Below are 14,181 nucleotides of genomic sequence, written 5' to 3'. Positions count from 1 at the left end.
ATTTTTAAAGTACAGTAGAACCTCTGCACCCTCCCCACACTGACCACCTGCTTAAATTGGCCTAATTTTCATAGACTGCACAGGCCACGTTTACATATGTACAGGAGTAGGCCTAGGTCCTCATGTTGAACACCTCTGTATGTTGACCAGTTTGTTACAGTCCTTGGGTAGTCAGCTTACAAAGGTTCTACTGTATATTTTCTTTTCTTTTTCTTTCTTTTGAGACAAGAGTCTCAAGCTGTCACCCTGGGTAGAGTGCTGTGGTGTCACAGCTCACAGCAACCTCAAACTCCTGGGCTCAAGTGAATCTCTTGCCTCAGCTTCCCAAATAGCTGGGATTACAGGTGCCCGCCACAATGCCCAGCTATTTTTTGGTTGTAGTTGTCATTGTTGTTTGGCGGGCCCAGGCTGGATTCAAACCCGCCAGTTCCCGTGTATGTGGTTGGCAGCATAGCCCCTGAGCTACAGGCGCTGAACCACAGAGGTTCTACTGTATATTTTCATTCATCCAGAGTTAAACTAATTTGCGGTCTGAGTTCTGGATCCATGTCAAATTGAATCAGTCAGTTATGCCAATAACTTTTAGTGTCTTTCACCTTGTGGGTAGGGTTCTGTAGAAGGGAATATGAGCCCTTTAAATGCCTTCAGTTTCTCTGAAGCAGAGTATGTCTATATTTGCTTCAGAACTCCAAACCAACACTGTTTTATTTAAATCAATCCATTTTACAAAACAAAAATAATTCTTTCACATAAGAAAAGATACCCTAACTCCATATTGACAACAACATAAAGTAACTAAGAGTTGCTGCCTGAATAGTAATAAAATGTTTTTCTCATCTTAAAATATCTCCTTGTCATCTTAAAATTCTTACTGATATGCCTTTAAATATGCCTTTGTTTTGTTATTGCTCTTTTGAAATTGACCCCAGCCTCTTCCCAAGCCTTTTAATGACCCTTTTGAATATCCAAAGGGTATTTTTGTGTACCTTCTAAAATGCACATAATGCGTTGCATATAGTAGGTCCTCAGTATGTGCATAATTAAGAATAAGTATAATAATGTTTGTAACTTCTCATGATAATGTCTTTGGATTTAGGAAATCTCCTCTGATACTTATTCTGTATATTGCATTTAAAACACTAGTGAAAACTGTTGGGACTTTATTTATTTATTTATTTATTTATTTTCTTGAAACGTGGCAGAATTTGGCCTTAGGAAATTTCTTTAATTCTAATATATCAAAATTACTGGTTATTTACATAAGAACTGTTCTACAGAGGCTTATCTATTTAAGATGTAATTCTGTACTAAGAAGGATTGCAAATAGAAAGCAAACTTAAAATTCAGACATAATACTTAGAGGTCAATCACGTTCTACAGACATTTACTTAGTTTTTTTGTATTTATATTTGTTTTCTGCTTCCTTTTTTCTTTTGTTGTTTGGGTAATCTTAAAGCCATTTGTTTTGGTGGGACTTAGTTTGAATTTTTTTTTGCAGTTCTTGGCCAGGGCTGGGTGTGAACCTGCCACCTCCGGCATATGGGGCAACTGTTGGGACTTTAAATATAAAACTTATACAAGGGGTATTTCTACCGCCTTCTGTATGCATCTGCACCCTACCTATTGAATATTTCTCAGAGGATAATCCTAGTAAAAAATCGGATGCTTTAGTTTAAATATGTTAGGCAGTTGCACAATTTAATATATATTCTTTTGCAAAACAAGGTCTCTAAATTTATGTTGAGTAAATCTAAGCATGGTACAGTTTAACGTCAGAAAAAATGAATTTGACTTAACCCCTCTGAGCCTTGTTTTTGTCACGTTAAAAACATATCCCCCATGTAACATTCAGATTCTTTGGAATCTTGACTGGTGAAGATACCTGAAAATCAAGGCATACGTTTCTTTATGAATTAATCTCATTTACTCTACATGACAGTTTATAGAGGCAACTAGAGAGATGTCAGTCAACTTGCCCCCCGAGCATGACCCCACACAGTTCACGACAGAGCGGCTCTGTTCCCTGGTACCATGCTACCTCTCATTTTCAGCTGGGATGCATTTTTGTTATTATCCTAATTATGTCATTTTAACATTTTATAAAAACATTTTGAATTATTTTGGTTATAATTCTTTGAAAACTAATAACTTTCAGTGACTCAAAGATAACCCCATTTAATTCTGAGTATGGTATTAAATTTAAAGTATTCCTATCATACCTGGAAAAAATTTCAGTAGCAATTTTCCATTTTAGGCTAGAATATTCTTAAATATGAAAGGACCGTTGGCATCCTTTTCATTTTTTAATTTTGGTCTTTTCTGTGTAGTAAGGAAAATAATATGTGTTACAGAAAGTTGAGGTCATCTTTAGTATAAAAACTTGTATCAACTTCTGTAAGAAGCTTAATTTGAGGTGGTTGTATATTTTTCAGAAAAGCTCATTGATGTGTCTATTTCTGGTAATAGTTTATAGTTCTGTGGCTTTTTTAAAGAACCAATCATTTTAAGTCTGTATTTCTGTATAAATTATGACATTTTCTTTGAAAAAGGGTTTATTTTTGTTTTTTCTTTTATAGGAACAATTGGCTTCTTTGCATGCTTTTGGTTTGTTACCAAAATATACAGTGTGGTGAAGGTTGACTGAAGAAGCCCAATATGTCCAGTTTAAACAGAAATAAATTAAATTCTTCATCAACAAAGACCTGTTTTTGTGACTACCTTGAGTTTTATCAGACTTCTTGGCTTAGTAATCCTTCAGAAACAACATAATTCTAAATACACCTCTTCCCACACACCTTTCCCCACAAAATGTCTTCAACACTATAAAGCATTTGTATTGTGATTTGATTAAGTATATATTCAGTTGTTCTCAATGAATAGCAAATTTAAATATTATGTGCATTTGTAAATACAATAGCTATAAAATTTTCCGAACTTCTCATGGCAGAGTAGAAGAGACCGTGTTAAATAATACTGGTGAGACACAGGACAGCTCATTGTAAATAGGATTTTCTAGGCTCGGTAGGTGGAAAGAATTATTTTTCTTTGAAGGAAATAACTTTTTATCATGGTAATTTTGAAGGATGATTCCTATGATATGTTCGCTGGGGAAATGTGGCTTTTAAAAAAGATCTTGTATTGTTGTAACTGTTGATACCTTCTTTCTCTTCTGTGCTGACTTCATTATTCCCATGGTATTGGCCTTTCAAACTATGTGCCTCTGAGTCTTTCAATTTATAAATTTGTTATCTTAATAAATATTGTAAAAACGTCTTCTTTGCGTCATTACCTGTTACATATTCGTGGAGATTCCATAAATACAAATCTATTTACCAAAGGTGTTTTAAAATGATTTATACTATTTTATCAGATTGTACTGAAGTTTGTTAATGTAACACTTTCTGAGTTTTGATCTAAATGAAATTTCACTCTTTGGGACTTTGTCTAAAATGTTCACTGTGAGACAATAATGGAAACCACAGTCTTGCATGTCTAGTCAGATGAATTTTATGTGTAAGTCTAGTTTTAAGGGGGGCCTTACTACTCCATTGTTATTAAGAAGTTTCTATTTTTGACTTGTTTTGCAAAATGCAGTATTTCTAACTTTTTTTAAAGATGAGTTTTATGATCTATACCATGGCAATGACTAGCAAGTCATCTTTATGATTTCATTGTTTTAACTTAGATTTCACAAACAATTTTACTGGTTAAGAGTTATGAAATGTACTGTTTCTGGCAGCGCCTGTGGCTCAAAGGAATAAGGTGCCAACCCCAAATGCCAGAGGTGGCGGATTCAAACCCAGCCCCAGCCAAAAAAGAAAAAAGAAATGTACTGGTTTTTTTTCACATTCATTTGACTAATTCAAATCCATTTATATGGAATATAGAAATGTGGGATGATTTTAGAGGCATCAGTCGGTTTATGTCTATGAGTATATTTATTTGTGTTTTAGTGGCTCACTGCTTACTGCTTATGAGAGCAAATCAGATGTCATTAAACTTACAACTGAAATTACTAGCTGTCACTTACATGATGTTGCTGAGTTCTTACTGAATAATTTTATGTTGCTATCTTTTTTCCAAAAAAAAAAACAAACCTGACCTATAGGGCTGCACCTGTGGCTCAAAGGAGTAGGGCACCGGCCCCATATGCTGGAGATGGCGGGTTCAAAACCCAGCCCCGACCAAAAACTGCAAAAAAAAAAAAAAACAAAAACGAAAAACTGACCTATTGGTTTTGAAGAGGGAAAGAAGAGTTCTTAACCTCTCACACAGAACATTTCTTTTGAATTTATTTTCTGTATCTCTTGCAGTGTATTTCTTTTTATAGGTATAGTTATCCCTCAGTTTCCACAGGAGATTGGTTCTAGGACCCCGGCAGATACCAAAATCCATGAGTGCCCAATTCCCATAAAATGGCAAAGTACTTGCAGAATGCCCAGGCTCATCGTCCCATATACTTTTCTCTAGATGACTTATAATATCGAATACAAAGTAAATGCTATGAAGTAATTATTACACTGTGTTTTTTGTATTTTTTTCCTGTATTGTTTTCATTTGCTGAGTATTTCTGATGTGCCTTGGTGCCCACTGAAGTTGCAGGGCCTGAGGGACAGAGGGTTGACTGCAATTCTCTGTTGAAGTAGGCTGGTTAATTAAACAAAGAAGTTTGGCTTGGTTTGGCTTAATTCCTGTTTCAGGCACCACATTAGTTTTATTGGTCAAAGTTAACTTTCTTCAATTTTACTTTGGTAACAGTTAGTGATTGAAAACAGTCAACTGATTGTTTCATTATAACTTTCTCTTTGTACTTTGAAGTAACCATATTTCATACTTACACAACCAATCCTCCAGAGGGAGGAAAGGAGAGGTTGGAGGAAACCAGTGACCAGGAAGGCAAGACGGGTGATGAGGGGGCAGTGGGGAGAACCCTGGATCCTTTTCCTTAGTTTGAATGTAGCCCAGGACAAAAGCAGTCTTGTTTCCTCATGAGACCCGAGTGACTGAGAGTCCCAGGGAGAGGTTGTTCCTGAATTGTAATAGCTGAAAGCAGATATGAGGAAGGGGGTGTGAAGCTGAATCTAAACAGGATAAGTGCGTGTGTTCCTGCTGCAGAAGGTTAGGTTCAGCTCGGCGCCTGTGGCTCAAGCAGCTGAGGCGCCCGCCACATACACCTGAGGTGGCAGGTTTAAATCCAGCCTGGGCCCACCAAACTACAATGACGGCTGCAACCAAAAAATAGCTGGGTGTTGTGGCGGGCATCTGTACTCCCAGTTACTTGGGAGGCTGAGGCAGGAGAATTGCTTGAGCCCAGGAGTTGGAGGTTGCTTTGAGCTGTAATGCCACAGCACTCTACCCAGGGCGACAGCTTGAGGCTCTGTCTCAAAAAAAAAAAAAAGGTTATGTTCATTCCTTTTGTCCACCTGGGTCATTTCTAGAGCTCTAGCCTATTGCAGGACTGTGCTGAACACTGTTGAAGGAAGGCAGTTTGCAGCCCGTTTGGTTGCCCAGCACAGCAGCAAGGCCAGCTGGGCTCTCAGGAGCGCCCTGGGGCCCTGAGTCTTCTCCCCCTTTCTCCAGCTGTGCTTTCATCTCTCTCAGTTACCTCCTCACAGGGCCTCTCCTTGCTGTGTGGCCACCTCTGGTCCACCTCTCTGCCTATCTGTCTTTTGCACCCTGGTTTCTTGCCTGGGATTATACTGGAAATGTTGCTGAGGGCTCTGTGCCCACCCAGTCACCTCATCCACCTTGATTGTACTCGTTAACATGACAGTCTATTGGAAACCTTGTCATGACAGCAGCGTTTCTCAAAGTCTGGGCTTGAACCCAACTGCATAGATCCCAAGGAGGTTGTCACAGACATGCCCCAGACCTACACATGCTCTGGAGAAGTGTATTAAAGCAGCTGACTCTGAACTTGTCCTTCACTTCCTCCTATGCTGCCTCTCACAGCCTTCCATCAGTGGTCTCACTTCTGCCTGCCGATGAGGAGATGACCGAGGCTCTGCCCTGTCCTCATTCGGTGTCCAGTCTACTCCTCTCCGGCCACCACTGACATCCTATGTGCTCGGGAGCCCCAAGCTTCCTGTGTACGAGAGTGAACTTCCCTCCATTCCCCCAGATCTGCACGTCTCCAACTGTGTGTAGGGCCCAGTGACCTAATTAATGCCGTGAGCTGCAGCCTCACAGGCCCTCTGGACACCTCCCTTCAGTCAGTCACCCAGTGTCCTGCTTTTGTTCCCCAAGCTCCGTTGCTTCCTATCTGCCCTGCCCACCACTGGGCGCTGTGGTAACATACCCCTGGGACAACTACAGTGGCGCTGGCTTCCCCATTCCTGCATGTTCCTCTGCAGTGACACTGTCAGAGCCACCACACTGCCCCACAGTGCCCTTCACCTCTGTCCATGCTGATCCATTTGCCCAGGTGGTCTCCTAACTCAGGAAACTAGAATGAGCACTTCTAAAGGTGTAGCAAAACAGCACAGACATTTCAAAGTTAAAACATCTTGAAACATGCAGAAGGGATTAAAGGTTTATTTAACGCACCTTTGTTTTACCGCACAAGTCTATAGCATATTGGAATTTGTAACAGATTTTGATGACAAGTGATGATAAACCTGTAAGTGTTTCAAACGCAGTTTCTCGAAAGTTCTGAACTGACCCTCTCTCTTCCAAGAAACTGAAACGTCTCCCAGGCATTAGTGCCGTCCCAGCTGCTCAGGAGGCTGAGGCAGAGGGTTGAGCCCAGGAGTTTGAAGTTGCAGTGAGCTGTGCTGACACCCACTGCCTGGGTGACAGAACAAGACCCTGCCTCAAAAAATGAAGTGACATTTAAATAATGGGACAATTGGGGGAAATAAGTGAACATGTATGTTTCTGTCTTCATCACCCCCTCCATATAAAGAACAAAGCTTGGGCATAGATACAGCCTTGATGTTAAATACTGGTAATAAAGGGGTATCCAGTTAGTGTTTTCAATTTTGTTTGATTTGAAAATTACCAATACCTTTAAATCTGCGCAATCAGTATCTTATACTTTTCAAAGATTTATAGGTATACTATCTGAGATGATACAGTGCCAGAAATCACAAAACACTTTAAAACTTACAAAGCATTAAAGCAGCAGTTCTCAACCTGTGGGTCGCGACCCACAGGAACTGTAGTAAAGGGCCGTGACATTAGGAAGGTTGAAAACCACTGTCTTAAAAGATTTTTTAAATAATCAGCTTTAGAAAACTGCAAAAGCCTGGTTTGGGTTTTTAATGAGAGGAATAAATAACCTCCGTTAACAGAAGGAACTCCTCACCTTCTGCCTATCATGGCCGGACTTTCTGTACTGCATTATTATGTAAATTTATGTCATTAAGAAGATATTTTCCCATGTTTGTATTTTTTCTCAGCCTAAATCGATGGTGGGTGGTAGCATAATTTCTTTGCCTACCATAAGAGCTATATGTAGAAAACAATGCTTTTCTTTCTCAGATATGTCTCACTTTGATGAAACCAGACCTGTCTCCTACCAATGATTTGTTCTGTCCTTAACTATGTAACTCTTAGCTTTTGCGATTACTGGATTTCTTCAGCGTGCCCACTTGAACTTCATATCTGCATTCTTGTATTTGATCATCTTTTTTCCCTTCATTCTCTGACCCAGTGATTATTTGACGTTCTCATTAATAATGAATTGTTTTATTCTGTGAAAAAGAAAACACAGCTCTAAAAAGTCCTATTGTTTCCTTCGGATATTTTTAGCAAAAAAAATAAAACAGTCTGGGGTGCATGAATCATGCTGACCATGATAAACAAGTAGCACCATAGTAGATCATAAGTCATTAATTTGTCCAAAAAGACTTAAATGATATATTTAAGGATCAGTGTCCACTTTATGAAAGGTTTTCACTGATCCCTTATGTCAATGACATCGTATACCTTAGAATTCAAATCTGATTTTCTACCTGAACATAAGCCAAATGCTTTTTTTTTTTTTTTTTTGTAGAGACAGAGTCTCACTCTACGGCCCTCGGTAGAGTGCCGTGGCCTCACACAGCTCACAGCAACCTCCAACTCCTGGGCCCAAGCGATTCTCTTGCCTCAGCCTCCCGAGTAGCTGGGACTACAGGCGCCCACCACAACGCCCGGCTATTTTTTGGTTGCAGTTTGGCCGGGGTCAGGTTTGAACCCGCCACCCTCGGTATATGGGGCCGGTGCCTTACCGACTGAGCCACAGGCGCCGCCCAAGCCAAATGCTTTTTTTTGAGACAGCATTTTGTTGCCCTCGGTAGAGTGCTGTGGTGTCACAGCTCACAGCAACCTCAAACTCAAGGGGCTCAAGTAATTCTCTTATCTCAGCCTCACAAGTAGCTGGGATTACAGGCCACCGTGCTTGGCCTGAGCTAAGTGGTTTTTAGTTATTATTATCAAAGAAAATCACAGGTCAGCCAGGTCACGTGAACAAGGTTTGACAAATGCCAAGTAACTACAGACCTGCTGTCGTTGGTGGAACCATCTCCTAGATGGCTGTAGATGTAGGTTACAGCTGCTCGAGGCAGTTGCTGTGTTTTCTGTTCAGTGCCAGGATAGAAGGAGCTGGGGACTCAGAACCCACCCCATGGCACAGCCACTGAGCCACAGCCATACCCCACTGTCCCCTCAGATAGCCACCACCACCAGGACTCAGAGGTCACCTTCCAGGCTTATTACTGCTATAAACTGGATGATGTGACTTGTAAGAACTTTGCCAACCCCTTGAGCAGAGGGGAGCATGCTGGAAAACTGATGAAGCTGCAGATTTGAAGTGGTAGAATCGTCTCACAGAACATAAAAAAACAGATGGTGAGGACTGGGAACTCAAGTGCAGTGGCCTTTGCTTGACACTTGGGGGAATATGAATCAGCCGTTTTGTGCACACTGGTCACCATAGAAAGTGACTCCACACTTTGACAAACACTGGGGGACACTAACAACGCTCAGGGGTGCACATCTGTGTTCCCTTTAATCATTCCAGGGGCTGGACACTCACCTTTGTGAGCCGCCTGTCCAGTGTGTGTGATGTGTGCGCACAATGTGACTGGAGGTGACGTGGAAGGAGCCCAGACCAGGGAGGCCTGTGGGGGGGTGGGCAGGGTGTGTGTGTTCAGTCCTGCCTGAGCGCTGCTGAGCAAACTCCTGCCAGTGGAAAGCCTTGGGCCGGAGTAATCCCTTTCCATCCTCAGCATTCCGTGGTGATTGATGACATTCCCATGTTTGGCAGCGCTGCTGTTACTATCTTCAGTATTATTCCTATTATTTTCTAACTTTGTCGGCTCAGCCTTCAGGACGTCATAAACTGCCCTTCCTGTTCACCTTTGTTTCTCACCCAGGGCATAGCAGTATTTTGCACACAATAATGTATTTGACCAAAACTAAGAATTTAGATGATGACTTATACTGATTCTAAACATTTAAATCGTTTAATGACTTATAGATGCCATTTGAATGTTTTGTTTAGCGCTCACATTTCAGAATGTGCTGTTTTGATTCCGTAAAATGATGCATTTTAATGTGCATCCAGCAAAATTGTCTTGTATACTTGTTCTATGTTCGTTGACAATTGTTAAAACAAATCAGCACTGGCAGAACTTGGCCAGCTCCTCTCTACACTTAGCTGAACTGTTACCCATGGAACCAGCCCAAACATAAAGCTACAAAGAGGCTAATTGAAATCAGAATGCTGGGTCATTTCTCATTCAAACAAAACAGATGGCCCTTCTTGCCACACTTCTGTCAAATTTGGGGGTGGGGGGGATGATTAAAAGCATTTTTAAGTCCCACACATGTTTACTGGGCTCCTTAAAGGAATCATACATAGCTATTGAAGTGCAGGGGGTGGGGGAGGGCTCTTTTAAATATTTCCCCTCATTTTGAAGATTTAAGGAAAAATACTTTAACAGTGATATTCAGTACTCACAGTTTCAACTTAAATTCTGAATACTTACTTTAATTTTATTTGTTTAAATATGATTTTTCATTTGAATAGATAATTCATGCATATGGGACACAGTTTAAAATGTACAAACCAAGGGCAGGCCTGGGGCAAGCCTGTCATCCTCGCACTCTGGGAAGCCTAGGCAGGTGGATCGCCTACCTTAGGAGTTCGAGACCAGCCTGAGCAAGAGCGAGATCCCCATCTCTAAAAACTAGTCAGGCATTGTGGCCGGCACCTGTAGTCCTAGCTACTTGGAAGGTTAAGGCACGAGGATTTCTTGAGTCCAAGGGTTTGAGCAGGAGCTGTGATGCTACAGCACTCTACCAAGGAAAGCAAAGTGAGATTCAGTCTCAAAAAAAAATGTGCAAAAGAATATAGAGCAAAGTAAGACTCCTGCATCCCCCAATCTCCAGGGCCTTTCCTCTGGAGACAACCACTGTTAACCATCTCCTAGATAACCTAGAAATTGCACCTTCTTTTTTAACTTAGTTAGTTGAGACCTCTTACTTGGATACCTATTTAATGAAAATGTTAATGACATGCAGCATTTGGTTTCAAAATTGCTAGGGTTTTTAAAAAAAAATAATTTGTAGAGATTGTGGTTTTACTGTGCAAAGTGTTCATTATATTAATACAAAGCATTTCTGACAGTAAATGACATCTTTTTGCTGTTTATTAAATATGTGGGCAGTGCCCATAGCTCAGTGTATGACAGCCACATACACCAAAGCTGGTGGGTTCGAACCTGGCCCAGGCCAGCTAAAACAACAACTGCAACAACAAAAAATAGCCGGGTGTTGTGGCAGGCTGCTATAGTACCAGATACTTGGGAGGCTGAGGCAAGAGAATTGTTTAAGCAATTTGAGGTTCTGTGCAGCACTCTATCCAGGGCAACAGCTTGAGACTCTATCTCAAAATAAATAAATAAATAAATAAATAAATAAATAAGGCAGTGTAAGCCATCTTGTAGGACTTGTAGGAAATGAGTGTATCCAGAAATTTGATGAAGAAACTATTGCTGCATGTCTTAGCCACCCAGACTCAATGCATGATGACAAACATCACTAATAAAAGCATTTCCACGTCCCAGCTAATCAATGCATTGGCTAATTCCACACATGGCTTCCCAGAAATATGACCCCTTACATCTCTGAAAACCAGTGTAAAAATAGCGTGGTGTCGCTGTAATGTGCAGGTGATGGTTTGATTGGGGTTGCACCCTCAGGCTTGGCTCTGTCCTTGCCCTTCCTCCCTGGTGTGAGCTAAAATAGAATCTTAAGCCCCCCACAGCTAAGTGGACCCCTCTCTTGGCCAATGGGACCCCAGAAAAACCTTAAAGCTAAGTTGTTTCAGGTTGAGAAGAACAAAGTCAGATAACACCTAGTTATGCCTTGTCCCTTTGGGAGTTACTCTTTGTAACAAGAAGATACTAAACAATTAATTAACAGCTCTAAGGTCTTTTTATTTATTTATTTATTTTGAGACAGAGTCTTACTTTGTTGCCCTTGGTAGAGTGCTGTGGCATCATAGCTCAAAGCAACCTCAGACTCTTGGGCTCAAGCGATTCTCTTGCCTCAATCTCCAGAGTAGCTGGACTATAGGCGCCCGACACAACAGCAGGTTATTTTTAGAGATGGGGTCTCACTCTAGTTCAGGCTGGTCTCAAACTTGTGAGCTCAGACGATCCGCCTGCCTTGGCCTCCCAGAGTCCTGGGATTACAGGCGAGAGCCACCATGCCTGGCCCAGCTCTAAGGTCTTGCTGAACAAAAGCCTCAACCACACCTGCAAGTCATCAATTTATCCAACAAATAACTTGAGTTTCAGTAAATGTCCAGTGGTTTGCCTCTAATTAACAGACTTGATTATCTTAAAACATTCTAAGCCTTAAAGGTTCATGTCTTTAACCAATTACAAATCAAAGAATTTTTAAACGCTCCTGTGAGCTCTAAGCCCCTGCTTTGAGAGGTCCTACCTTACTCAAACCAGACCAATGTATATGTGCTATGTATTGATTTATGCCTTTATGTCTAATTCTTGTCTCCCTAAAATGTATAAAACTAAACTGTAACCCACCCTGGTGAGACTACTTGCTCAGGCTTCTTGGGTATGGCTCTCCGGCCCGTGGTCACACACATTCAGCTCAGAATAAACCTCTTCAAATTATTTCACAGAGTTTGGATTCTTTTCTGTTGACACTAAGTCTCATCAAAGCCTCCTTTCAGGAGAATTCACCCTGTGGTTTATTTCCACCTCGTGAATTTTATGTGCTTTTCCCCCCAGTCTCTGGCAGGGTGGTTTCATTTTTTTTTTTTTGTAGAGACAAGAGTCTCACTTTATGGCCCTTGGTAGAGTGCCGTGGCCTCACACAGCTCACAGCAACCTCTAACTCTTGGGCTTATGCGATTCTCTTGCCTCAGCCTCCCGAGTAGCTGGGACTACAGGCGCCCGCCACAACGCCCGGCTATTTTTTTGTTGCAGTTTGGCCGAGGCCGGGTTTGAACCCGCCACCCTCGGTATATGGGTCCGGTGCCTTACCGACTGAGCCACAGGCGCCGCCTGCGGGTGGTTTCATTTTTAAAACTCTGAGTAAGAGTGAAATGAGAAACTTTATTTCCTGTAAAATAAAAAATAATAATAAATCCAAGGATCAGTGTGGACAGGTGGGGAGGACACTTCCCTCTTGATACCCTTGACATGGCTCCACAGAGGTGGCTGCTTCCTCTGTCCTCCGGGCTGCAGCTAAATTGGTGGCTCTGGAGCAGCTGTCAGGCTGATCTGAAGGGAAACCCCTTTGTTACCATCTTCACCTGCACTCAGGTGTGGAGGGGGCAGGTGTTCTCAGGCTCCAGGTTCTTGCTCTTCCTCAACCCACCCTTCCCTACCCTCCCGGGCGCCTGGCCCCCTCCACCTGGCTCCCATGTGGTGCGGTGTAGGCTCCCCAGCTGCGACGTGCCCTCTTGCATGGAAAGACGTAGCCAACTTTCAAAGGTCTGAAAAATCTGTAAAGTCTACTTTTATCTCTTTTCTTACATTTACATTCAGATATTTAATATTTAGGTTGCTATAGTTACATGTGAATAAATATATGTGAATCCTCTCAGCAAGCGACAGGCAGCTGAAAGAGGATCCGGTGAAGATGCCATTTGACAGTGAGCCGTGACTACCTCTGTTCCTAACAATGTTCTGCTTACGACAGGCAGTGGTTTGGCATTTCCAGTATTTATACTGATTTTACCGTTTTCTATAATGTTTAGGTGGTCTACACATTGTATACATTAAAAAGTAACATACTGGGCGGCGCCTGTGGCTCAGTCGGTAAGGCGCCGGCCCTATATACCGAGGATGGCGGGTTCAAACCCGGCCCCGTCTGAACTGCAACCAAAAAATAGCCGGGCCTTGTGGCGGGCGCCTGTAGTCCCAGCTACTCGGGAGGCTGAGGCAAGAGAATCACTGAAGCCCAGGAGTTGGAGGTTGCTGTGAGCTGTGTGATGCCACGGCACTCTGTGGAGGGCTATAAGGTGAGACTTTGTCTCTACAAAAAAAAAAAAAAAAAAAGTAACATACTGTTCTTTGTTTTCCTCAAAATTGTAATGTGACTACTATGGGAAGGAGAGAAATTATTAGGGGATGTGACCCTGGCAGAGACCATCCTAGCCCCATTCCTGCTCCTGGGCACCTCAGGAGGAACTGACTTGTATTTCATTTTGAGGGAGCGAATTGCTGGTTGGGGGTTGGGCAGGGGGCAATCCTGAATCTCTTTCAGTCAACACAAGGGCCAGTGGCAGACACCATTTTGCAGGATGAATGGAAACCTGAGTGAGGATGGAAGTGGTCAGGGCAGACAATGAGTTGGGCTCCCTTTACTGGGCCATCTGCCTGAGTCCCTGCCACCCTGCCTAAAAAAGCTAAGCGTTTTTATTTTTGTTTTGTTTTGTTTTTTTGAGACAGAGTCTCACTTGGTTGCCCTTGGTAGATTCCCATGGTGTCACAGCTCTCTGCAACCTTGTCAAACTCTTGGGCTCAAACTCTTGCCTCAGCCTCCTGAGTAGCTGGGACTACAGGAGCCTACCATGGCACCTGGCTAGTTTTCCTATATTTAGTAGAGATTGGCTCTCACTATTGCTTAGATGGGTCTGGAACGCTTGAGCTCAAGCAATCCTCCCACCTCAGCCCCCCAGAGTAGTAGGATTACAGGCACAAGCCACCTCCCCCAGCC

The 14,181-nt window shown here is 42.2% G+C and overlaps 1 protein-coding gene across 1 annotated transcript in view; it reads left to right on the top strand.

The window, feature by feature from the left end:
* TM9SF2 (transmembrane 9 superfamily member 2) overlaps positions 1-3,272 on the top strand; it is a 64,388-nt gene extending 61,116 nt beyond the window's left edge. The window contains exon 17 of the mRNA XM_053563075.1: positions 2,577-3,272. Coding sequence (XP_053419050.1) covers positions 2,577-2,644 — 68 coding nt within the window. The 3' untranslated portion in view covers positions 2,645-3,272. The remainder of the gene's footprint in view (positions 1-2,576) is intronic.
* Positions 3,273-14,181: the final 10,909 nt, after the last annotated feature.

The sequence above is a fragment of the Nycticebus coucang genome, chromosome 15, assembly GCF_027406575.1.
Source record: "Nycticebus coucang isolate mNycCou1 chromosome 15, mNycCou1.pri, whole genome shotgun sequence".
Taxonomy (NCBI): Eukaryota; Metazoa; Chordata; class Mammalia; order Primates; family Lorisidae; genus Nycticebus; species Nycticebus coucang.
This window is presented reverse-complemented; position numbering and strand designations above follow the sequence as displayed.